General features: G+C 47.9%; 1 protein-coding gene and 1 long non-coding RNA gene across 9 annotated transcripts in view; both read left to right on the top strand.

Moving 5' to 3' along the window:
* LOC309619988 overlaps window positions 1-13,179 on the top strand; it is a 29,907-nt gene extending 16,728 nt beyond the window's left edge. The window contains exon 5 of the long non-coding RNA XR_014239340.1: window positions 11,415-13,179. This is a non-coding gene — a long non-coding RNA (uncharacterized lncRNA). The remainder of the gene's footprint in view (window positions 1-11,414) is intronic.
* A 1,547-nt stretch (window positions 13,180-14,726) lies between these two features.
* The window catches only part of SHROOM2 (shroom family member 2), a 139,715-nt gene continuing 128,834 nt past the window's right edge, over window positions 14,727-25,607 (top strand). For 2 of the 8 annotated variants that reach the window (XM_082375466.1, XM_082375471.1), the window contains exon 1: window positions 14,730-15,053. In XM_082375466.1, the coding sequence (XP_082231592.1) occupies window positions 14,889-15,053 (165 nt within the window). In that variant the 5' untranslated portion in view covers window positions 14,730-14,888. Of the gene's footprint in view, window positions 15,054-25,607 lie in introns of all 8 variants that reach the window. The other 6 variants (XM_082375470.1, XM_082375469.1, XM_082375473.1 and 3 more) reach the window with 6 other exon arrangements.

Raw genomic sequence — 25,607 nt, forward strand, 5'->3', positions numbered from 1 at the left:
TCTCCAGAATCCAGAGCCCCCCCCCCACCGCCCCCCGACACCGCCGTCTCTTCTTAACTCATCTTATAAGAAAGCACGCCTCGTGCCAGATCTGCCCTGTGTGGGACTCTGACGTCCCTAGTTTTGATCCCTTACAGGTTCATAAACTGTGACTGCAGTGATTGGCATTAAAATACTGCTTTTTTACGGTCGCTCTCCCGTACGGAAACGACCCCCCAGAGCTAGGGTTTTCCCTGAAAATCAACAAATCTTGAAGAAAGGGGAAACTGCTTTGCCCAGCTCCACACACACACACACACACACACACACACACACACACACGCATTGTGCACCTTTCAGGGCTGTTCCATTTTTACTCAACAATGTAGGGTTAAGTTTTTCACATTGTAAATTCGCTTTTAGGAAAAAAATGTTCAAGTTTATTCAGATTTTCTTAAGTTCTTTAATTTCTAGATGAATTTCAGTATACATTGACTATCATGCTTTATTCTCTATGTATAAAAGTTTCAAAATGATATTAGTACTAATGATAATATACTGAGTGGATATTTTCTTAAAAACTCTTCAAGGTTGAAAATAAAAGAGCCCCCTCTAGATTCTGGCTTTACTAACCAAAGCTTTATTTTTTAAAAAAAGAACCCCCCCACCCCAGCTCCATCATATTTATTAACAGCAAACCTAATAGGCCTATTTGCAGCCAGGAGCAGACACCCTTTGACCTCTCCCTGCAGTAAATGTGCCCCCTCTAGAATTTTCCCAACCAACCAGAGGTAAGGCGTCCCTGTTGTTTTCCTCTGTCTTCTCCCACCCCGGCTTCTCATCTACATCTCCACCACCAGCTTTGCAGTTTTAAGTAAGACAAAGTTTGGGCTCAGCTCCTCTGCCTTCTTCCTGGAAAACCACAGGGCGGGGCTTCTGTCGGGACCCATGACAGGCAGACGGGCGCTGCACTGCCAGATGGAAGCAGAGCCTTTAACCAAGAGCTGCAAGTGCCACTACTTCAAAAAGATCTGACCCGGCGCATCTGTAAGCAGGGGCAGCTGCTTTGACAGAAGTCCGGAACAGACCCACATTGTCAAAACCTTAACCGCTCTTGGATATTACACACTTGCTTGTAAAAACAGTAGGAAACATCATAGGACTACTCTCCAAACGCTGGTCTGCCGCTCCTTCAGAAAGCATAAATCTCAGTACCTGTTTTGAACATTTGATCTTCTATTTCCTTGGCCCTTGGGAAGCAGAAGTTGCTTCTGGAAGTTCGTGTGTGGAATGTGCTTTAAAAGATAAAAATGAAGAAGGAGAGTCTGTTTGTTTGCTCTAATGCCAAAGGTTCCGGTAGACAATCTGTGCAAAAGCATCTCTGCGTTTCAATCTCCGTTGCATGCCCAAGCTGCACGTACCCCACCTCTCTGCTTCCCACGTGCACACCTGCAGGCTCTGGAGGACTCAGGTGCCCAGTGTCCTCCAGAATGGACAAAACTGCTCAAGGTTGCCTACAAAGCTTTAAGAGGATAAAAAGCGTTGCCGTGGCTTATATCTCGGTACTCAACTCCTTTTCTGCCCCCTGGGGAGTTCAGTAGTTCTGCAAATATTCCACACGATGGATGGGTTTCGAACCCAGGCTTAGAAACCAAAGAGCCTCCTGACTTGTGGTTTTTGTTGGCAATTGACCTCACCTGGCAAGACCTGAGAGTCTCGGCTTCTGAAGGAATCTTGTCCTTTCCTCTGAAGAAACAACAGAAATGGATGGATTGAGAAGTAGTGCCTAAGTACAGCTTCAGCTCTGCAGCAGTCAGATAACGAGTCTGTCAGCTACGCCGTGTCAGCCTGGGAAGAGATGAGACCGAGCAAGCCCTGGAAAGGAGAGGGTAGGATTTGTGTCCTGAGAGGAAAAGGGAAACTAAACTAACATGAATATCATCGCTACCCCGAACGCCTTCCGTGAGCTGGCAGCGTTAAGACCTTAAAGTCTTGCTTAACTCGTACCTCCCATCCTTGTGGCTCATCTTTTTATCTCTAGGTTCTGTACAAAGCACCAGAAGAGGTGAGGAAACCTATCCAAGGTCATGGAGGTGGTAGAGCTGACGCTCAAATCCAAACAGATTATGCCATAAGCTCCAGAGGGGAACTGGAGATTCATTTCCCCATCACCGTGAATGTCTACGAACTGGTCAGACCAATGAAAGCACTTTCTCCACTCACCATCTTGAAGCAACAAGAAGTCCACTTTTGAGAAGTTGGAAGCAGGTCGCAGATGGCCGAATTTGATGCCATCAGAACATGACTGCACTTTCAAGGAAGTTGGGGGGGGGGCAGTGAATAGGATGGACACACACATATATGTGTTACCTGTTTCAAACTTTGTTTAAATTTTATGTTCCTTTTTGTGGCACAGTATACTAATATAGTAAAGTGAGATGAAATTATTTCTGGGCAGGCTATTTGCTCTGGAGTCCTGATGCACATGAGACTGTCAGATCTCAGGTATCTAGTAAAAGACTAAATCTGCTCATTAACCACAGACTTTGGCTAATTTTGAAATGACTGCTTCGCTGCTACTCAAGCAGCTGTGAGCAGGCAATAGGAAATCCACACGAACCTCAAGAGCTTGGCTTGTGGCGAGAACTCCCGCGTGTCTGCAGATGACGCAGCCTTACGTGCAGCTGGCCACACACACAGCAGAAACATTTGTCTGATACACACGGCAGAACAACAGCTCAATCTCAGAGGGACTGAAAGGCACTCACAGAGCAAGTGTGGGTCAGTCAGTCCCCTGAGGGAGCCCATGGTTTAAATGTGATGGCTCTTCCCCCCAAGTCTTTGGGTCTCACTGTGTTGCCTTTAGTTGGACAGCTAGAGTAAACCGTGTGCACAACCCCAGTCTCTCAAACTCATCACAGCCCTTTAGTCTATCACAGGGGTCAGAAAACTTATTCTTCAGAGGCCAAATAGTAAGTATTTTAGCCTTTGCAAGCCGCATGCTCTCTGTGGCAGTTACCCAACCCTGCCGTGGGACCCCCAGACTAGCCATCGGCAGAAGGTAAATCGATGCGTGTGGCGCTGTACCAAGAAAACTTTATTTACAAAAGCAGACAGCCGGCCCTCGGGCTATAATTTGTCCACCGCTGGTCTTTTCTGTCAAACTAAGCAAACCAAAATAATAGTAAACTAAGAAATATGTATGGGCTTTTTTTTTTTTTTTTTTGCCACATGATGCGGCTTGTGGGATCTTAGTTCCCTGACCAGGGGTCGAACCCAGGCCCTCGGCAGTGACAGCCTAGAGCACCAACCACTGGACCGCCAGGGAATTCCCTGTATGGGCTTTTGTAAGGTGTGGTTACTAGATTTTTAAAGAGTATTTGATTCTGCTTTAGAAAGTACGAGAAACTCTGCGAAGAAACAAGTAGCTCATGAAACACATGAGACCAAGAAGTCTCCGAACATTAGTGAGCTTTTCAATTGGCCATCACTGGTGACACCTATCCTGGCCACCCTTTCTCTCAGTGCTTTAAATTGTCTTAATGTTGTGATTGCAGCATCTTAATCTGGTCTCAGGGATAGCCTAGCCAGTTATGAACTTGGTGGCTACCATTGAATCAAAGTGATTTCCCACGGAACACTTTTGAATCATAATGATGTTAAAAGAGTCAGGAAAAGGAAAATTTTCCCTGTAACTTTGTAGTGAGAAACCTGGCAGTCACTACCTTGCCCTAGAGGTCAAGGTGAGTGTCACCAGTGACAAGCATGTGGCTGTCAAGTACCCCCGATGGGATGCAGTGAGGGCGTTGCATCACTTGTGCGTGTTCCTCCCGAAATCCACAACCCAGTCTGGCCGTGAGAAGAACGTCAGACAAGGCCACACCGGGGGACATTCTATGAAGTACGTGATCAGACCCGCTTAAAATTGTCCATGCCACGGAAAACAGGGAGAGGTGGAGAAACAGGCCAGAGGAGGCTAAGGAGACGTGACAACTAAGTGCAGCAAGGGATCCTGGGACATCAGCGCACAAACGGGAAATCCAAATAAAGTCGGAAGTTGAGTTACTCGTAAGGTAATGATGTTAATTTCTTAGTCTAGACAGAAGAACCATAGTTATGAACGCTGTATTCAGGGAAATCAGGTAAAGGGTATGCAAGTTTTCTGTGTATTATCTTTGCAACTTTTCTGTAAACCTAAAATTATTATTATTATTTTTTCTGGCCATGCCGCGCGGCATGTGGGATCTTAGCTCCTGGACCAGGGATTGAACCCTCTCCCCTTGCGGTGGAAGCGCAGAATCTTAACCACTGGACCGCCAGGGAAGTCCCAACCTAAAATTATTCTAAAAATTTTAAAAATTTTATCGTTTTAAAAGCCAATCACAGCCTATCTCACCTTCTGAGGTGCTCCACATGCTGTCTGTGGAGTGTATTTCTCTCTAAATCAATCCAATTCTTACCTATCAAAAATATAAATAAAAATAAAATAAAGAAATAAAATAAAAGCCAATCACACGATAGTGCCTGCAGGCCTCCTACAAGTCTAAGGATGCAAAGGTAAAGAATTATCATAAATCAATTAAATTTTTAGAAACTTGCTCTGTGTGCCCGGAAGAAATCTCTACATTGTAGTAAAAATTCTACCACTTTTCTTCGGAAAGCCTGCCTCCGTTACTTCCTGTTATTTCTACTGCTAGTCACATACTTCTACATTCCTTGAAGTTCAGTCAAATAGATTCAATTGAAACAAATATTTTGGCCAGCAGCCAGTGAAGGAATTTCCAGCATCCGAATCAGTAGCCCTCCAACACCAAAGCAGCAGCGGCTTCCGTTTTCAGGGCCCCTCCTTCCCCCGCAGCCCCCGAATTGTTTCAGCTCTGAGGATGCACAGATGGCCGGTCGCTTTCTCCTCGTGTGTACGGTTGAGGTTGTGCTGGGAGGGAGAGGCGGAACGGGCTGAACGTTATCGAGCTCCCACAGCGTCCGGACTCTCCTGGCTGTCGTTTAATTCCGTGCTCCTCACGGTGTGCTCTCGCCAACTGGCGCCGCATCACCCGCGGACTTTGTTAGAAATTCAAGTCCATCGTGCCTTCTCTGAGAACCTCTTATAAGTACCTCTGTTGTTTTTTCCCCCTCAAACTGTGGCGCTTGAAGCTAGAAAGGCATTCATTCCATAATCACTCAAATGATATCATCGTGAAGAAGCAGAAAGTTCATCCTGCATTTGGGAAAATCAGTTCGTTCAAGGACCTCTCACTGAAATCTCACGTGTGTAGAATCTTTTTCTTTTTTTCCTTTTTGGCTGCTCTGCACGGCATGTGGGATGTTAGTTCCCCGACCAGGGATTGAACCGGGGCCCCCAGCACTGGAAGCGCAGAGTCTCAATCACTGGACCTCCAGGGAAGTCCCTAGAATCATTTTTTTGCTGCTTGGAAATTGCTTGGGCTGGTTTTCACTAGAACCCAGGTGTCGCATTTTTATGCTGCGATTTCGTTGGCACCGCTATCCCCAAGTTACAAGCAGGCTGGGTCCCAGAAGGTGTTCAAGATTTGAAAAAGATGTTCCCCAAATATAATTCTCCAGATGAAGGTAAGGCTGCCAGGCTGGCCTCACAACTCCTGTTCTCTCAGGAGCCCCGAGCCCGGCCTCCCGGAGCAGAGCTTTGATCTCTGGCCCCTGACCTCAGCTGAGGGTCACTCAGGGGTGGGTGGTGGGCATGGCCCAGGCAGGGGGCTGCTTTTTATTCTGCCCTTCGTCCCCTCACCCCTCCCTCAAGTCTCCCTAACTTTGAATGTTGAAACAGAGGTTGAGCTCTTGGTCTCTCTGAAAGCCCTGGGCTCTTCTTCGTAAAGCAGAGGACCCCACCGGAGACCCTGGGGAGAGAGAACTAACCCTAGACCCAGCATGCCTAGGACAGCCACTGAGAACTTGGGTCCCCGATTAGAGCTCAAGAAGGCAGTGACAGCAGATGACTCACAGCCCCTCTCCTCATTCCCCAGGGAAAAGTGTTCTGTCTCTGGCAAAGAAGTCACCACCATTCAGAATCTTTCCTGGGATCACAGGGAATGGGACACCATTAACCTGAGCAGTAAACCTGGATTAGGCCTGAGTTTGTGGTTTTAAGCCGCTGAATTTCAGAATGGTTTGCTATGAAGAGACGTCATTTTCTTTTTCTTCTGCTTATTTTTTTAAATTAATTTTTATTGGAGTACAGTTGATCTACAATGTTGTGTTAGTTTCTGCTGTACAGCAAAGTGAATCAGTTATACACCTACATATATCCATTCTTTTTCAGATTCTTTTCCCACATAGGTTATTAAAGAGTATTGAGTAGAGTTCCCTGTGCTATGCAGTAGGTCCTTATCAGTTATCTATTTTAGTGTGTGTATGTCAATCCCAATCTCCCAATTTATCCCTCACCCCCTTTTCTCCCCTGGTAACCATAAGCTTGTTCTCTACATCTGTGACTCTACTTCTGTTTTGTAAATAAGTTCATTTGTATCCTATTTTAGATTCCACATGTAAGTGATATCATATGGTATTTGTCTTTGTCTGACTAACTTCATTCAGTGTGACAATCTCTAGGTCCACTGAAGTGACATTTTCAAGTGTACCTGGGGAGTCAACCCAGCGCTCAGCCCGCTTGCTGTGATGCTGTCTCGGCCCCTCTGCTCCCGTGGGCCCAGAGAGCCCAAAAGCAATCAGTGCTATTCCATGAAACACAACCTGAGAAAGAGATGCCAGTGTCTCTTTTGTAGGTATCCCAAATCTTTTTTTTTTTTTTTTAATTGCAATATAGTTGATTTACAATATTGTGCTAATTTCACGTGTACAGCCAAGTGATTCAGATATATATATATATATATATTTCAGATTCTTTTCCATTATAGGTTATTACAAGATACTGACTATAGCTCCCTGTGCTGCACACACACTAGGTCCCTGTTGTTTGTCTGTTTTATGTATAGTTGTTTGTAGCTGTTAATCCCAAACTCCTACTTTATCCCTCCTCCCCCCCCTTTCCCCTCTGGTAACCACAGTTTTCTACGTCTGTGAGACTGTTTCTGTTTTGTATATAGATTCATTTGTATTATTTTTTAGATTCCACATGTAAGTGATATCGTATGATATTTGTCTTTCTTTGTCTGACTTACTTCACTTAGTATGATAATCTCTAGGTCCATCCATGTTGCTGCAAACGGCATTACTTCATTCTTTTTTATGGCTGAGTAGTATTCCATTGTTATATATATATATATTTCTTTGGGATATATACCCAGGAGTGGGATTGCTGGATCATATGGTAACTCTATTTTTAGTTTTCTGAGCTGTTTTCCACAGTGACTGAACCAATTTACATTCCTACCAACAGTGTACAAGGGTTCCCTTTTCTCCACACCCTCTCCAGCATTTATAGTTTGTAGACTTTTTGATGCTGGCCATTCTGACTGGTGTGAGGTGATACCTCATTGTGGTTTTGATTTACATTTCCCTAATAATCAGCGATGTTGAGCAACTTTTCATGTGCCTGTTGGTCATCTGTATGTCTTCTTTGAACAAATGTCTATTTAGGTCTTCTGCCCGTAGGTATCCCAAATCTTTTTTTTTTAAATATTTATTTATTTGGCTGCACCAGGTCTTAGTTGCGGCACATGGGATCTTTAGCTGTGGCATGTGGGATCCAGCTTCCTGACCAGGGATCAAACTCCGGCCCCCTGCATTGGGAGCGCAGAGTCTCAGCCACTGGACTACCAGGGAAGTCCCGGGTAGCCCGAATCTTTATGAGGGCTTCCCTCGGAGCAGTCCTCACTTGGCTTGAGGGTGGGACCAGGCTTCCCCAGGCACCACCTGAAGTCAGCAAATAGCTAGCCTGTTCTGCTGGTCCTCAAGAGAGCACTTAGAACCACCAGCAAGCTGCGGGCCTTTAGCCAGGCTTTTCCCACACTAACAGGAAAAGTCCCATTCATTGTCTAGAACACCTTAGAGTGGTTTCCATATCTGCGGTAAGCCAACTAATGTTCCCCAAAGATGACAGGTCCTAATCTCTGGAACCTGCAAATGTTACCTTATTTGGAAAAAGGGTCTTTGCAGATGTGATTAAAGTAAGGATTTTGAGATGAAGAGATGATCCTTGATTCTCTAGGTGGGCCTTTAGGGCAATGACAAGGAACGCCCGCAGCCACCAGAAGCTGGAAGGGGCGAGGAACAGATTCTCCCCCAGAGCCTCCATACGGGGTATTGGCCCTCGTGACACCTTGATTCCAGACGTCAGGCCTCCCAAAGGGAATGCATTTCTCTTGTTTTAACTAGTTTATGATACTTTGTTACGACAGCCCTGGGAAACGAACACAACATTCCCGAAAGCATCTCAGATTCAACCTGCCCAAATGAAAGTCATTAGTGCTCTCTTCACTTGTTCTTCTGCCCCAAATTCCATGTATCAGCTGCTCAGCTCAAGTAACTTCAGCCAGAAACCCAGGAGTTGTTTTTGACAGCCCCCAACTCCCAGTATACACACCAGCCCTAGGAGTGGGGCGTGGAGGCTCAGATAGATTCAGAATGAACAGGATTGGGGACTTTCTGTGCTCATTTACAATAGAGAACATTCCTTTGCTCGTGGGGTCCCCACCTGATGAAACGTCCCTTACTTCCTCTCAGCTGGCAAGATAGTAGCTCAGTCACTCCCTCCTGGAAGTGCTTTGAAATACTTCAGGGAAAAAAAAGTGGGCAGGGATGAAACAAAAGAGGTCTATTTTTGTGTCTGCTTGAAATTTCCACGGTAAAAGATGAAATTCTTTTTCAAAATTTCACCCATGGTTTTGTTCATCCTTTTTTTCCCTTCTCTTCTCTACTTGGATTTCTTTCCTGCTGAAACTTTTGCATCTAAAAGATGTTTTGCCTGTAATTGTGCTCTAATTGTTTCAGGGTGGTTCATGATTTTTTTCCTTCACAGACACAGTTAATGTTTCATATTTCCGGCATCCTTTACATTCCTTCGCAAGCCCTCCCTGGTGTTGGACAAGTAAAAAGGGCTCAAGAAATAGATGCTCATTGGCTACTTTATTTTTTTAATTTATTTTTTATTGGAGTAAAATTGCTTTACAATGTTGTGTTAGTTTCTGCTGTACCATGAAGTGAATCAGCTATATGGATACCTATATCCTCTCTCTTGGACCTCCCCCCACCCCCATCTAGGTCATCACAGAGCACCAAGCTGAGCATTTATTGTTTGTAGATTTTTTGATGATGGCCATTCTGACCTGTGTGAGGTGATACCTCATTGTAGTTTTGATTTGCATTTCTCTAATAATTAGTGATGTTGAGCATCTTTCATGTGCCTGTTGGCCATCTGTATGTCTTCACTGGTGAAATGTCTATTTAGGTCTTCTGCCCATTTTTGACTTGGGTTGTTTGTGTTTTTGATATTGAGCTCCATGAGATGTCTGTATATCTTTGGCTACTTCATTAAAAAAAAAACAAAAACTGCAAAATAGCCAATGGCTTTCTAAAAATGTACTTTAAAATATAAAAACGTTTAGGATTTCCCTGGTGGTCCAGTGGTTAGGACTTGGAGCATTCACTGCCAGGGCCTGGGTTCGACCCGTCGTTCGGGAACTAAGATCCCACAAGCCACGCGGCACAGCCAAAAAAAAAAACATAATAAAAACTTTTACAATAGTAGCTTCAGCTAAGTACTCTCTTTTTAAGTACTCCAGGTTTGCATAGTTAGGTATTGTTATATATATATGTGTGTGCATTTTTTTAAGCACCATTATTTAGTCCCTTCTAGTTGCCAGCAGGAAACTTGGCCCTTCACATATATATCAGTTTAAAGAACATGTCCTAAAGGTAAAGGAATTGGGACTCACACAGACCTAAGCAAGAATCTAGTTTTATGGGCAAAGCTTCCCCATGGAATGTTTCAGCCTGTTTGGTGATTGGCATTTGAAGATCAAGGGAATCTCAAAAGGTGGTCAAATGCCTAAGTATCAATATCTTACAGAAGGAAGTCAGCTCACTCGCTCAGTGAGAACTGCCCTCTGGTACTGGAGCTGGTGCTGGTTCCAGTGAGTGGAAGAGTGTGAGTCCTTCACGGGGACCTGGGCTCAGTGACCTCAGTCACGTTATTTAACCCCGATGAGTCTCAGTTTCTTCCTCTGTAAAATGGGCTGATGCATGCCCTGAGAAAATCTCCTGAGAGGACCTGAGTCCATCTGAATAACATGCTTGGCACACAGCAGGCTCTCCGTGAATGATAGTCACTGTTTCTTAGCTGCTGTGGCTGCTTTGTTTGCAGCTATAATTGCTGGGCCCTAGGATGCAAACTTCAAAGATAGGGGCCACAAATACTATCATGGTGCCAGGCACATGGAGAGACCCAGTGGTCTCTCCTCCTGTCCCCTGCACAGAAAGAGGAAGTCTCTCCCCCCTAGAGATCTGTAAATGTTCCAACTAATAACAAGATCCAGGGTAAAATCCTTGTAAGGTGAGAGGGGGGAAGTGGTTGCTGGGTTGTACAGACTCAGCTTTATCTAAGATCTGCAGCTAAATTCCAGTGTTTGTAATAATAGCTTGTAGGAATCAAGAATAAGATGACAAACATTGGTGACTAAGGGCAAAGTCATTGTGTCAAAGTTTTCCTCTAACTGCCACCATACCTGTGCTCCCTGATCTTGACTGACCCTCTACCAGTCTTAATCATAGGGACCCCAACTCAGGTACACTGTGAGTCAGGTAGGAAATGGCTAAACCTGCCTTTTAAAAAATACCCCACTGAAAGGTGTTTCAGAAAGCCTGATCTTACTAACTGAAAGGTACTTGACCCTACAGTGTGAAAGGTAAAAGCAAAATTCTGGAACTCCATCCTCCATTATATTTTATAATTATAAATCTCCTGTTAGAACAGAAAACTAAAATAATTTGAGCTCTGTTTCATAGAGAGGACTAGCTATTTTTTTAAATAAATTTATTTATTTTATTTATTTATTTTTGGCTGTGTTGGGTCTTCGCTGCTGCACGCGGGCTTTCTCTAGTTGCGGCGAGCGGGGGCTACTCTTTGTTGTGGTGCGTGGGCTTCTCATTGCGGTGGCTTCTCTTGTTGGAGCACGGGCTCTAGGTACGTGGGCTTCAGTAGTTGTGGCACAAGCGCTCAGTAGTTGTGGCTTGCGGGCTCTAGAGTGCAGGCTCAGTAGTTGTGGCGCACGGGCCCAGTTGCCCCGCGGCACGTGGGATCTTCCCGGACCAGGGCTCGAACCCATGTCCCCTGCATTGGCAGGCGGATTCTTAACCACTGCGCCACCAGGGAAGTCCAGGATTAGCTATTGATTAAATCTCTGAAAGTTGGTTCCATTTGCCCTTGGTTGAATAACTCATTGACTGTTGATCAAGTGAAAGCAGAACTCACTTTCATTTCACCTATTTCCTCTCTATCAAAGGAAAGAAGCCTCAGACTTGAAAAGGTGGCACACACACACCCGAGGCTACTGAACGCCTAGGTGAGGATGTTCAGAGGATGCTCCTTGGGTCCAGAGGGTATATGCTCAGCTTCATGTTCTGAGCAGTGAAGATGAACGTCCAAGAAGTGAGAAGCTACACAGAACAAATGTGCCCTGGGCTTTCCAGAAGAAAAAAAGCTATGTGCTGACAAACATACTCTACTCTCGGAAATTCTGGCTGAGTTGTGAGTTCCTAGAAAAGAAAGCTGTCACCACTAGAAGTCCACACTGGTTCAATGCCATACTGAATTCTTTCAAAAGGGGTGCAAGGTTGATAAATTGGGACTATGCCTTTCATTCACAAGACAGTGATAATTTCACAAGATTGGCAATCTTGTCATAATATGTCAGACATGATACAGAAGTTTAGGTGTGACAGGACCACAGGCAGATGTGCTCAACTGTGTAATCCCAAGAATGTTGATGAAAGATTTATGAGGGGCTGAGAGGAGAGCATCTATCTCACAGCAGGCCACACACGGCGGGGTGCTGTCCCTTTCATCGTGTTTATTAATGTCAATATAGACAGCTTTATAAATAGTCAGATGATGCTAAGTTGGAAGGGATGCCTAATGTGAAGATAAAAAAAAAAAACAAAACTCAGCAGAATGATGTTTAGTAAGGGTGAAGGTAAATTTACACCTAAGTTCAAGGAATGACAGTATAACACTTTCAAGTGGCAGATGGGGGATCTGACAATGATTATACAGTGAACATAAAATGTTAAAGACGACTTCAGCTGTGATTTATGAAGACAGTGATTTTGTGCTTTAGTGAATCTAATGGTCTGAATATTTCAGCCCCAGGTAAGATCTGAGATTTAAACTGAGATTTTTGTCAATACCAGCTTTAGCAGGGGGCAGCATGTTTTGGGATAGGGGACGTGCATAAACTCTAGGTGCATTTATCTGATCCTTTAACTTTTGGTTGATCACATCCATCCCCTTTTTATTTATTTTTTCCATCCACTTTTAATTTAATTTATTTAGGCCATGCCGTGAGGCTTTCGGGGTCTTAGTTCCCAGACCAGGGATTGATCCGGGGCCCTTCGCAGTGAAAGTGTGGAGTCTTAACCACTGGACCGCCAGGGAATTCCCTCCATCCACTTTTTTTTTTCTTTAATTTACTTATTTATTTTTGGCCAAGCCTCAGAGCATGTGGGATCTTGGTTTCCTGACCAGGGATTGAACCTGTGCCCCCTGCATTGGAAGCACGGAGTCTTAACCACTGGACCACCAGGGAAGTTCCCCCCAACCACTTTTTAAATTAAACTTTTTATTTAGAGATAATTATAGATTCACATGTAGTTGTAAGAAATAATACAGGGACCTCCTCTGTATCCTGTACCCCGCCTCTCCCAATGGGATCATCCTGGAAAATGATAGCATACTATCACAACCGGGATATCAACATGATACAATCTGGGCTTCCCTGGTGGCCCAGTGGTTAAGAATCCGCCTGCCAGTTTAGGGGACACGGGTTCGAGCCCTCGTCCGGGAAGATCCCACATGCCGCAGAGCAACTAAGCCCGTGCGCAAACTACCGAGCCCGCGTGCCTAGAGTCTGTGCTCCGCAACAAGAGAAGCCACCGCAATGAGAAGCCGGCACCACAAGGAAGAGTAGCCCCTGCTCGCCACAACTAGAGAAAGCCCGTGCACAGCAATGAACACCGGACGCAGCCAAAAATAAATAAATAAATAAATTTATTTTTAAAAAATGGATACAATCCACCAAGCTTATATATAGGCGTGTGTGTATTTAGTCCTGTGCAATTTAATGTGACCACCACAGCAAAGGTATACTTGAGATGGATTTTTACAGGAGACTGAAAGGAGACTCCTTTCAAGTCTCCATTTACAAAGGAAAAGTCACCTCATTCCTCTAACTAGAGGCATTCTGGACACTGCAGCTTGGAGTTATTTATGAGGCAGTAACCCGTGCCCAGCGCCATGACCGGTGCCCAGAGGAGCTTGCCCTCTTTCTTCAATTACCCGGATAAGATGCAACAGATCAGCCATAGAACCAGAGAATGCAAATCTCTCTCTTGACCGCGAAAGACACTGGGACCGCTGCGGAGATTCCTCGTCCTGGCTCTACAGCGGCAGATCCCGGACAAGGACTCAGGGACCCCCTGACTCTCTCTGTTCTGCGCTCTCCTGGCTTGTCCTTGCCACCTGCTTCCTGCATCATCACCTGGATGAAGCGTCTTCGAGGAACCAGGTGTTCCCCAGCGCCCAGCTACAGAACAGTAATATACCTAATACGTCAAGTCCTCTGGGCACAATTGTACCAAAGGGAGAGCAGGGTTTGAACGCAAAGACTTCCTGAGCTGTAACTACAGAACGACCCAACACCGGCCCCTCGGTATCTGGGTTGCACCGCCGGACAATGCGGGCGCGCGCAAAGGGCTCCAGGGGCCCGCCATCCCGCTGCCCTGCGCTGGGGGCACAGTGGGCCGGCGCGGGGACAGGCGGCCGGCACGCGGGTGGGCGCGAGACGGCGGCGGGGACCCCCGCGGCGCTCCCGGCCTCACCTGCGCGGCCGCCCGCCGCCCGCGGTCCGCGCGAACAAAGGCGGGGGCGCCAGCCGGCCGCGCGCTCCAAGATGGAGGGCGCCGGGGGCTCCGGCCGCCGCTGGGCCCGCCTCGCCCCGGCCCGCCCCGCGCGGGCGCTTCCGCCGCCTCACCTGCCGCGCCTCGGCCACCCGAGCAGCGGGCAGACGTGTCCCGAGCCTCCGAGGGCCGCCCGGCGCCCGAGACGAGGAGGAGGCCCCGGACCTCGAGCCCCCGCCCGTCCTCTGGCCTCGCGGGTCGCGCCCCTCACCCCGAGCGCGCGCCCCCCACCCCGCCCCCCAGGCCTGCGCGCGCCCCGAGCGTGAGCTCTGGCCCCGGCCCCCAGCACACTGCACGCAGCTGGCGGAGCGAGGTCCTGAGCGCGCTCCCAGCCTCGGGGCGACTTGGGGAGCCCCGGGCACGCGCGCCCCCGACCCCCGCGCCTCTCCCCGCCCCTCCCACCGCCGGCGGCCGCGGGGGTCCCGGTCGGCGCGCCTCTTCCCCCCACCCTCCGGGCAACTCGCGGGAGCCCGAGCGCTCGCCCCGCCCCCTGCCCCCCGAGCGGCGCGAGCCCCCGAGCGCGCGCCGGACCCCGCCGCTCCCCGCCCCCTCCCCGCGGGCCCGCCCCCTCCGGGGCCCGCCCTCCCCCGCGCGCCGCGCCGCGCGTCCTCCCGGCTCCCTCCCTGTCCGGGGCCGGTACTTTCCTCCCAAGTCGCAGCGCAAGTTTGCCAGTGGCCGGCGGCGGCGGGGGCGCCGGGAGCCTCCCTCGCCCTCGGCCGGCCGGGGCTCCCCGGAGTGCATGGGCGCAGGTCGGGCGGCCCTGGGGGCCTGAGCGGCCGCCTCCGCGCCCCGCGCCCCGCGCCATGGAGGGCGCAGAGCCCCGCGCGCGGCCAGAGCGCCTGGCAGAGGCCGAGGCGCGGGCGGCCGATGGCGGGCGCCTAGTGGAGGTGCAGCTGAGCGGCGGCGCCCCTTGGGGCTTCACCCTGAAGGGCGGCCGCGAGCACGGCGAGCCGCTGGTTATCACGAAGGTACGGAGGGCGCGGGACACGCACGGTGACAGCCGGGAGGTGGCCTGGGGCCGAGGGACTCGTCGGGGGGTAGGAGCGCTGGAGGGGGTGTCCGGTTCGCGCCCCCGGGCCTGGGACGCGCGTCCGCCTGGGTCACCTGCGAGGACGTGGGTAGTAGGACTCGCATAGGTGTGTGGTCCGGGCGCCACCTTGGCCCCTCTGCGTTGTTTCCCGGTCCTGCTGGCTCCCAGCGCCGCGCAGTTTCAATGGCTCCTGTTCCGGGTCCCCTCCCCTCCCCCTCCGGGAAAGGGCCTGGCAGGGTCCCCTGTCACTCCCGGCCTCGCCTGCGCCGGCCTGCACCTGTGGGCCTACCTAGAGGTCGGGGAGGGACATTCCTACGTGCCGGGGGTGCACAGAGACGTCCCCACCTGTGTTTGCCTGTCTAGGTCCTTGTTTCTGCACCCCTTGGACCTGCACCCATTATCGCTAGGAAGCCCAGACTAGCAGCTGCCGCCAGCCTAGCTTCTCGATTCCCAAAAGCCCATCAATATTTATTGACTTTCGCTTCCAGCCCTAGACCCACGGCGCTCTGGATACCTGCAAAAACAAATTGAAACTTTTCAGCGTCCTTTATAAAAGTGGGATTTGAGCCCCCAAATATAAGTTTCTAATGTATGTGTGTGTGTGTGTGTGTGTGTGTGTGTGTGTGTGTGTGTGTGTGTAGGGGTTACTTTAGAACTTTGAATTCTCTTGTCTCAAAACAGAAAACCCATCTTGAAACTTACCAGCCGAACCTGTATAAAGCTGTAAAAGCACACAAACAGCAAACCAGTCGTCCTGTTTTCTTTTGGTTAAAAGTGTCTATTGGTCAGTTTCTCTGGGAAGGTCTGGGCCGCGCCATTCCTGGGGACAAAGTTCCCTTTAAAATGCAAAAATTCTTGGCTCCTAGTAGCGTTTGAAGGTGACTTACTGGTTTTCTCTGCTTTGCTGCTTCACCACAGCAGGAAGAACTAAAGTGACTCCTAACCCACCCCACCGGATTGAATTTGGGAGGCGGTGTGGTGTGGCTTTGTTGTCTGGATAGTAAATGAGACACTAAACTTCTCTGATCTTTATTTTCGCTCATTTTTATATTTATAAAACTAGAGACTTTGAGGGGAGACGGGCACTGAATTTATGTGGAACCGGGGAAAGAGGCTGTCATTGTTGTTATAAGTTTCACCCATGTGCAACCCATTAATGAATTGGATTCTTTGGAAGAATGTATGTGGCGGAGCAGGCATAGAGTGTACACGTTGTGCAGGACAGGCATTTCCTGCATATACGTGCATTAAGGCATAGTAGCCTGTGCCTTTTCAATAATAAAAGTTTTACCGGGCATTTCTGATGGTAAAAGTTAAAAAGGTATCAGGTAAATTACTCAGACTTTTATCATTTCTAGAGATTCTTTTAAAAAAGAATACGCGCGCGCGCGCGATTCAACCTGTCTTCCTCGGACGTGTCTTTACAGCAGATGGAGTAAGCCGTAAAACATTATTTAAGATGACATGTTGCTTTTTGGGCTTATGCAGTGTAAGAAAGCTGGACTTAAACTCTAAAATTCAGTTGTTTTACCGGAAGCTGGAGAAGGGGACCTCCTCCTTTCTCTGTACCTCAAGTTTTAAAAAACCCCGTGCATTCATAGTGGTTTCTCTTCTCCCTGTGCAAGAGGACCTTGTTGTAGAAACTGAAGGAGGTGGACAGTAAAACCCATGGACACACACCAGGGCCTATTCAGGGCACAGGAGGCAGGCAGTCTGCTCCTGATTTGGCCCCTGGGTTGGCTGTCACGGTAGTTGCTAAGGTGTGTGGGTAGCGGGGGAGGGGGCTAGGCTGGTAGCGGTGTACACGCCCTGCCTTTCCAGATCGTGCTTCAGGATTTTGCAGAAATAAAACTGCTTATGAGTCTTATCTGAGATGCTAATATGTCCCTCCTTTAAACTGCTGCTTGGTTTTTATAGGTGCTTTACTGTGACTGGAGATTTGTGGTTTCTTTGCTTAGGATGGAGAGGATTCAGGACAGTTTGGGACATCTGTGACAAATTTCCACTCACACTTGTGTACACATGCACACACGTGTGCTCACACATGCATGTATATATTCCTTAACCACACATTGTATTGCATGGTGGTGGCAGTATTTCACCTACTTGTCTTTTCTCCTGGATTAAGTCATCACTGATGCTTGCTTACAATCCAACAGCTGGTAATTTACTGTCACATTATTACAGAAGGATAAAGGAAAGCGTGTCCATTATAATCACTTAAAAAATGGAAATAGACTGTTGTGATGGAGACTGGGGAAATTTGTCCCACCTCCAGAATTTAGATTAATCCAAGCTTTGAATCTTCTTTTCCCAGTAGCTACTGAAAACTCTCTAGGGCTCATTAAATAATAGGCCTTCTAATAGTTTTTTTTTTTTGCATTTAAAAAACCTTGTAATTAAATAGTTACATATTAGAGCCCTGGGATATTATACAGCTCATTTCTAACAGAATCTGATTTGGAAGAAGCTTGATGCAGTGTAAGAGGACACACTCTGTTTATGATGATGAGTGTCTCAGTTGAAAGCCTCATAGGAGTGTACATCTTAGAACTGGAAGTGATGCCAAGAACAAGGCTGGTTCAATCCCTGATCTCCTGATGGAGTTTATTTACTGACTGATTGATTGATTGATTGATGGCTGCATTGGGTGTTCGTTGCTGCCCACGGGCTTTCTCTAGTTGTGGCGAGTGGGGGCTACTCTTCGTTGCGGTGCACGGGCTTCTCATCGCAGTGGCTTCTCTTGCTGCGGAGCACGGGCTCTAGGCGCCTGGGCTTCAGTAGTTGTGGCTCGTGGGCTCAGTAGTTGTGGCGCATGAGCTTCAGTAGTTGTGGCTCGCGGGCTCTAGAGTGCAGGCTCAGTAGTTGCGGCGCACAGGCTTAGTTGCTCCGCGGCACGTGGGATCTTCCCAGACCAGGGCTCGAACCTGTGTCCCCTGCATTGGCAGGCGAATTCTTAACCACTGTGCCACCAGGGAAGCCCCTTGATGGAGTTTCATTAGCCCATTTTATAGATGAAACAGCTAAGGCCAAGGAGGGTTCAGTGGTGTGCCCTGAGGTCGCAAAGCTGGCGAGTCTTGAGAAGGGTCCTCAGGACCAGATCTTGACCCTGCATGTCTCTGCTTTCTCTCCACTTGGTGCCATCTGCTGTTGTCTGGAATCACTTGCGATGCCATATTCAGTAACTTTGTCACATCCTGTGAGGGTTTTTCAACCTTGGCACTACCGATGTTCTGGGCTGGATGTTTCTTTGCTGGGGGCGGTGGCCCCGTGTCTAGCAGCAGCCCTGGACTTTGCCCACTGGCACCACCCCCCAGGTGTAACAACCAGAAAAGTCTGCAGACTTTGCCAGATGTCTCCTGGGCACAAATCACCCTCGCTAGAGTAACTGTATATCACTTTTGCTTTGAAAGGATTTTAGCTTTGAACGCTTGTGCTTAATTCTTCTTTTTGAAGATACTCGGAGGCCCCTGGCATAGCTAGCTTTGGCGGGGAAGGCTGTTTTCTTCCTAAGCGCTGGCCCTGATAATAGGCTTTATTTACACAGTAAAACTCAAACAAATACTTGCTTCATCTGCATTTTTGTATCTGGAAAAAGGAAATGGAAGCAGGAACTCCCGAGTGCTGTGTTTCATGGGCATTCAGCGGGACTGCTCGGTGAGGACTGCCTTTTCTCTGGGTCGGGTTTGAAGTTAAAGGGATACTGACTTCCCGGGAGTGGCATTCTTGGAATTCAAAGTGCACACATAAAGTCCCCCAGCAAGGTGGCAACCAGATTTGTAACCATTCGTTACACTGACACTGACTTGTAGCTTGACGTAGTACCAGGGCTGGAAGATACACAAAACCCCAGTTTTTCATACTGCTGTCCGAGAGGGAGCAGAAATAATGTCCCTGCCTTAGGAAACTCCAAAGACTTTGACTTGTTAGTGTTTCCGAGACTGTGCTTCGATGCGGGACCTCTCAGGAGCTGTGTTAGTAGGTGCGATGTTGTACGTGGTCCTGCTGTCTGCGTGGCACTTTCTTTCCCCATCAGCTCAGCAAGTGTAAAAGTTCCATGGGGGTGGGTAGGGCCTGATTTCTAACGTGTCACTGGAGGGCCTAGAATTCCAGAAGGGCCCTTGGGGATTCGTTAGGAAGCCTTAAGTGGGCCAGCTGGGTGTCAGCAGAGCCCCCTTCGGCCTCAGGAATGTTTGTTAACCGGGGAAGGAATGAAGCCCCTGCCCCCCCTTTTCACCATTTCTTAGGTCCTCCCCACCCCTTCCCGCCAAGAATGCCAGAGCCTTAGCCAGGAGCTCCAAAGAAGACAGTAATTTGGGCCTGGCCTGGTCCCACGGGCGGCTCCTTTGGGAACCCGTTGATTTTCAGGTTGCCTTTGGGGACCAGGGCCGTCCTGGGGGGTGGTGCGGGAGAGCTGGGGCTTGGGGTGCCCAGCCTGACGCACCCTCTCAGGAGCCTTCGGACCGTTCGGCGTTTCACTGGATGCCAGACCGTGTCCTTAAATGTCCTTCTTGGTTTGCATGCTGAAGGCGGGGTGGAGGGGAAGCAAGGGCACATTTTTGTGGGGTTGGCCCACACACCCAGGTGGCAAATGTCCTGTGTCAGCCGTTAGAGCTCCTGATGGCGGAGGCTTGGGGCAGAGACTAGGTGTTGGTTGGGGGTGGGAGGTACCTTCTGCGGTGGTCTGAAAGGGGCTCCGTTTCATGGGCGGTGCTGAGTGACGGTCGTTGGTGACCTGGCAGCCCTGGTCAGGACAAGTGCTTGTCTGCACGTCCTTATATTTGCCCCCAGGAGCCAAGTTCTTTATCAGTTACCATTGAAGGCTGTGAAAAAGGGGGGGGTCTGTTGAATTCAGCTGTGGATCAGGAACCGATGGATCTCAGCCTCTCTGGGTTTTGCTCGATGTCGGTGTTGAAGCACAATCCCACGTCAGCACCCATCTAGGGACCACTGCCACTTTCCCAGGGCTCCATAGAAATAAATGGTGGGTGGGTGAGGGCTGGGCACCCCTCCTCGGCAGACCCACGTGCTGTGGGTACCGTTATGGCCGAGGCAACTCCTGGGCACTGTGAGATCCCAGCGTCTTTGAGGCCAGCTGCAGCTTAATGATTGTTGGGAGGAGTGTAATGCCAGAGACTCATTTGTATTTAAAAATTAATAGTACGGTTTAAAAAAAAAAAAAAAGAAGGGTGAGTTTTCTTTCCTGTGCTGAAACACCTTTCCAGTTGGTGGAAAGGCAAGACCTGCCTTGCCAGCTGGCATTCAGGTATATCTTTATTCCCGTGTCCCAGCCTGTGCCTAGCTGGGTCCTGTTAGTTCTTACCCCTGGTCCTGCGGAGGTGTTTTGGGTGCAGGGGTGGGAAGTCTGGCAGAGAGACCCAAGTCCCATCCCGATGGAGCTCTGGTGCTGGAGCTTTGAGGTGCAATGGGTGGGGGCTTCTTCCTCTCCTAGAAATTAATTCAGCAGGGCTCACATCTATAAATCCAGAGGCTTCCACAGTGTGAAAAGCTATAAACTTAAGCTGTGCATCACACTTCTGAATCGTGGTGGATTTTGCCTTTCCTGGGTTCAGTTATGAGTGCTTCATAACATGTCCTAACATTCATCTTTTGAAAAGAAGAAAACAAGTTTGCCCGAGAGCTAAATGTAGAAGAGAATGAGAATGAAAGGCTCATAAAAATAGCCGTTTTCACCTTGTCCTAACGAGCTGGGATTTCTTAATTCACCTTTCTATTTCTGGGCCAAAGAAACTGGGCTCCCAGCTTGGAAAGGGCTGGCTTTTCTATTTGGAAGGCATTTTGGAGCTGTCCTCTTGCCAAAGTTGTTTTGTGTCAGCATGCAAATAAACCTGGATTTGAGGATTTCTTCGGGGCTCTGGGGAGCTTTTCTTCTTGTACACTGGGAGCAGTGTAAACAGTCAGTGAGATGATTTAAGGACTTAAAGGCTGAAGAGACTTTTTATTCAGTCTTACCTCTTTCACTTTTCACGCACTGCACTCAGGCATGGGGGCCATCCTTTGATGAGAAATTATGCAAGCCGCACTCTTCCAAGCTGCAATTTCCACCCACACGAAGGGTTTTGAAAGCCCTCAGGGTTGCATATTGCTCTTTTGGTCTTTTTAAAACCTTGCCAGTGTTCAACAGAGGGAGGGTGCATTCTGGAAGAACTGTTCTCCTGTTACCTTGCTGGAGTGGATATTTGCATGGCCCTGTGGTAGGTGGGGCCTGCTTCCTTCACCAGGGTGAATGTTAAGGCCTCTCTTCGGGGGAACTTATCTTAGTAGAAGGACGACGGTAGGCTATGGTTAAAAAATAATTGGACTAACTTTATTTTAGGTTCAAACAAATAAGGTTGTTCTGAAAAGCCAGGATGTTCTGAATTGCAAAGCAGAAGTAACTTTTTTTTTTTTTTTTTTAACCTGGGCTGTTTTTCTAAAATCTCCTGGGTATGAAGTTGGAGGCAATGTCTGCAGCCTCTGTTGGATGGATCTGGAAGAACAGTGCTCTACATGGCCTGGGAAGTGTTGCGATTGTCTTCCTTTTGGCCAAAGGTGACCAAGACTTTCAGATCAAAGGCAAATTGTGAAGGCCAACAAGAACCCAGGCAGGGTAGATTGTGTGGGCTCTAAAGGCAACCTTGTACTTATTCAAGGGAGGAAAGACACAAAATGTTAGTGTATCTTTTTGAGTTTTGTTTTTATTTTTATCAAAGTGGCTCTTGCGCTGTTGAAATAAGCAAATAGTTCTGCAGGGCTTGTTATCATACCAGCAGCTCCCCATGTCATTTCCTCATCCCTAGAGAAGCTATTGAAACTTTTTAGCTGATTTCTTTGGGCATTTGCCTGTAATCTATGTGGCTGCTACTTTCATTGTTCCGTCTCGGGGTAACTGTGGACTTCCCACTGTGGAAGCTTGGGATGTAGTCTTTTTTTCCACACCAACTACCCAGACACATACCTTGAGCCCCCGTACTCCCAATGTAACTACATACTAATTTTGGTTAGAAGAGGGTTTTTTCAACCTTAGCACCGCTGACGTTTGGGGCCGAATAGTTCTTTGCCGCGGGGGGCCGTCCTGTGCCCTGTGGGATGGCGAGCAGCGGCCCTGACCTCCACCCGCTAGAAGCCAGTACAGACTCCTCCATCTCCTGTAGCTGAGATGGTCAGAAACGTCTCCAGACGTTGCCAGATGTCCACTGGGGGACAGAGGTCGCCCCCTTTGAACTGGGAGTTTGGGGTGAGCAGATGTAAACTATTATATGTAGGATGGATACACAACAGGGTCCTACTGTAGAGCACAGGGAACTGTATTCAGTATCATGTGGTAAGCAATAATGGAAAAGAATATTAAAAAAAAGAATGTCTCTATGTGTAGAACTGGGTCAGTTTGCTGTACAGCAGAGATTGGCACACGTTGTAAATCAACTCTACTTCAATACAAAAAATAAAATTAAAAAAAAAAAATACCCCTGTGCGCTGAGACGACCATGGTTCGGGGGAGAGTCACGTGCCACGGTGTTCATTGCGGCGCTCTTTGCGGTGGCCAGGACCTGGGGGCATCCTGGGTGTCCATCGACAGATGAATGGATGGGGAAGATGGCTGGTGGGGGGCGGCCGCGTAGCGTGGGGAGATCAGCTCGGTGCTTTGTGACCACCTGGAGGGGTGGGATAGGGAGGGTGGGAGGGAGACGCAAGAGGGAGGAGACGTGGGGATGTGTGTATGCCGGTGGCTGATTCGCTTTGTTGTACAGCAGGGGCCGACACACCATTGTGGAGCAATTGTACTCCAATGAGGATGTTAGAAAAAAAAATTAATATGAATATAAAAAAAATAAAAATAAATGGTAAAGCCTCCTGCAAATATGTAGAAAAAGTTAAAGACAAAATTTATTTTTAAAATTTGTTTTTCAGCTTATAATTGACAGAATAAAATGTTATAGCATTTGCAAAATAATAAAAAAATAAATTGCCCCCTTTGAGAACCACTTGGTTAGCAGTTTTCGGTGTGTATGTTATTTTGAATGCCAGTGCCAACACTGCTGAGCCTGGTGGTACAAACTATGATTATTTCTCCTGCACAAGTTTTCATAATCACCAAGGGTAAGGATAGGCTTTGTTTCTTTGCCTAATTTTCTATGTGCATGTCGTTGATTCATCCGCTGCATCTTCCCCAGGTGCAAAAAATCTTTTACTATATTCAGACACACAGGGGGTCGTCTTTTGAGACCTTCTGTGTCTGAGAATGTCATTATTTTACCTTGACAGTAAATGGATTGTTGGGTGTGGAAGTCTGAGTTGGAGACGGTTTTCCCTCGGCACTTTCTTTGCAGGTGGTGTTCTGATCTCCGCTGGTGTACAGTATTGCTGGGGAGACAACAGAGCTTTCTGTTTCTTTTCTTTTTTTAATTTAATTAATTTATTTTTATTTTTGGCTGCGTTGGGTCTTCGTTGCTGCATGCGGGCTTTTCTCTAGTTGCGGCGAGCAGGGGCTACTCTTTGTTGTGGTGCGTGGGCTTCTCATTGCAGTGGCTTCTCTTATGGCAGAGCACAGGGTCTAGGCACGTGGACTTCAGTAGCTGTGGCATGTGGGCTCAGTAGTTGTGGCATGTGGGTTGAGTAGTTGTGGCTCGCGGGCTCTAGAGTGCAGGCTCAGTAGTTGTGGCGCACGGACTTAGTCGCTCCACGGCATGTGGGATCTTCCCGGACCAGGGCTCGAACCCGTGTCCCCTGCATTGGCAGGCAGATTCTTAACCACTGCACCACCAGGGAGGTCCCAAAGCTTTCTGTTTCTTAGTCCTTTGGACTAACTCTAATTTTTTTTGTCTTATTTTTCTTTTCCCTGTATTTTTGTTCTTCTCGGGAGATTGTGTACAGCCTTATCTTCCAATCCTTCCATTGAGTTTTAAATGTGTGCTTTTGGGTTTTTTTTATTTCCAAAGTTGTTTGTTTTTTGTTTGTCTGTTTGTTTTGTTAGTGTTGTTCTCGAATGTTCCTTTTTGATACCATACTGATCTTGTTTCATGGTTCTTCTTTCATATCTTTGAGAATATTAGACTGGTTTTAAAAAATGTCTTCTTGCTGTGTAGATTCCGTTTCTGAGCTCCGCTGCTTTTTTGTGTTTGTTTGGCTTCTGTTGGAGGCTCAGTTCGTCCTTGCCGTCTGCAGGTATGTAAGAGTGGGTGACCACAATGCTTTTTGGAGGCTGGTGCACGTGGGTGAGTGATCTAGCCAGGCTGCTTCCCTGGGGACTCCTTTAAGGCCATAGCTTCGCTTGTTTCTTTTGGGCTGGTCACATCCCTTCAGATAGTAATGTTTTCCTCTACTGAACATAAGTTTCTGGTGTAGGGCAGATTTGAACGTTGGTGCGAGGTTTGCCAGTTTAGAGGAGCCCTGCTTTGCTCGGCGACATGACAGTGGTCATCTCTGCCTCCTGCTCTGGCCGCAGTGGTTCCAGTCTGGAGAGAACGTCTTGCATATGTAGCTGAATCGTGCATTCTGTCCTTAACCTTTTCTCACCCTTAATCCTTCAGACTGTCAAACTAGAATCATTCCCACTTCAGTATATTGACACAGGGGTGAAATGAGTCAGTATGGAAAGCTAGCTCTAGTAGATTTTTTTTTTTTTTTTACATTTTAAAAATTTTATTTATTTATTTTTGGCTGCATTGGATCTTTGTTGCTGTGCGCCGGCTTTCTCTAATTGCGGAGAGCGGGGGCTACTCTTTGTTGCGGTGCGCGGGCTTCTCATCATGGGGGCTTCTCTTGTTGCAGAGCACAGGCTCTAGGCACGCGGACTTCAGTAGTTGTGGCTCGTGGGCTCAGTAGTTGTGGCGCATGGGCTTTGTTGCTCTGCGGCATGTGGGATCTTCCCGGACCAGGACTCGAACCCGTGTCCCCTGAATTAGCAGACGGATTCTTAAGCACTGCACCACCAGGGAAGCCCTAGCTCTAGTAGATTTAAATTCCATCTCTCCTCCCCCTTCCCCCCTTTACCCTACTTCATCCTGCTTCACTAAGAATTTGGAAAACTATAAAAAGTATTGTGAACAAATTTCTTAAAAAAGTAATGTTAGTGTTTGAAATTGCCAATTTATCATTGAAAGACTTTAAGCTGGATTTTGTATGGCAACATTTTAATGTGTCTCCTAGAGATTTTGGTACTTATTCTGACTGTTTAGCATTGGATTTGTAGAAAAGCATTTAATTCAAATACACATCTTATGCTCAGCACCAGTACATTAGTTGTGCTATTTACAGCCCACTGGAAGTGATTGTTTCCTCCTTTACACCAAAAACTGGTTTTTAAAAAATTTATCTATTTATTTATTTATTTAGGCTGCACCGGGTCTTAGTTGTGGCATGCGGGATCTTTAGTTGCAGCATGCAGGCTCTTTAGTTGCGGCATGCGTACTCCCAGTTGTGGCATGCGGACTTTCAGTTGCGGCGTGCATGTGGTATCTAGTTCCCCAACCAGGGATCGAACCCGGGCCCC

This window comes from Balaenoptera borealis (assembly GCF_965194805.1).
Source record: "Balaenoptera borealis genome assembly, chromosome: X".
NCBI classification, from domain to species: domain Eukaryota; kingdom Metazoa; phylum Chordata; class Mammalia; order Artiodactyla; family Balaenopteridae; genus Balaenoptera; species Balaenoptera borealis.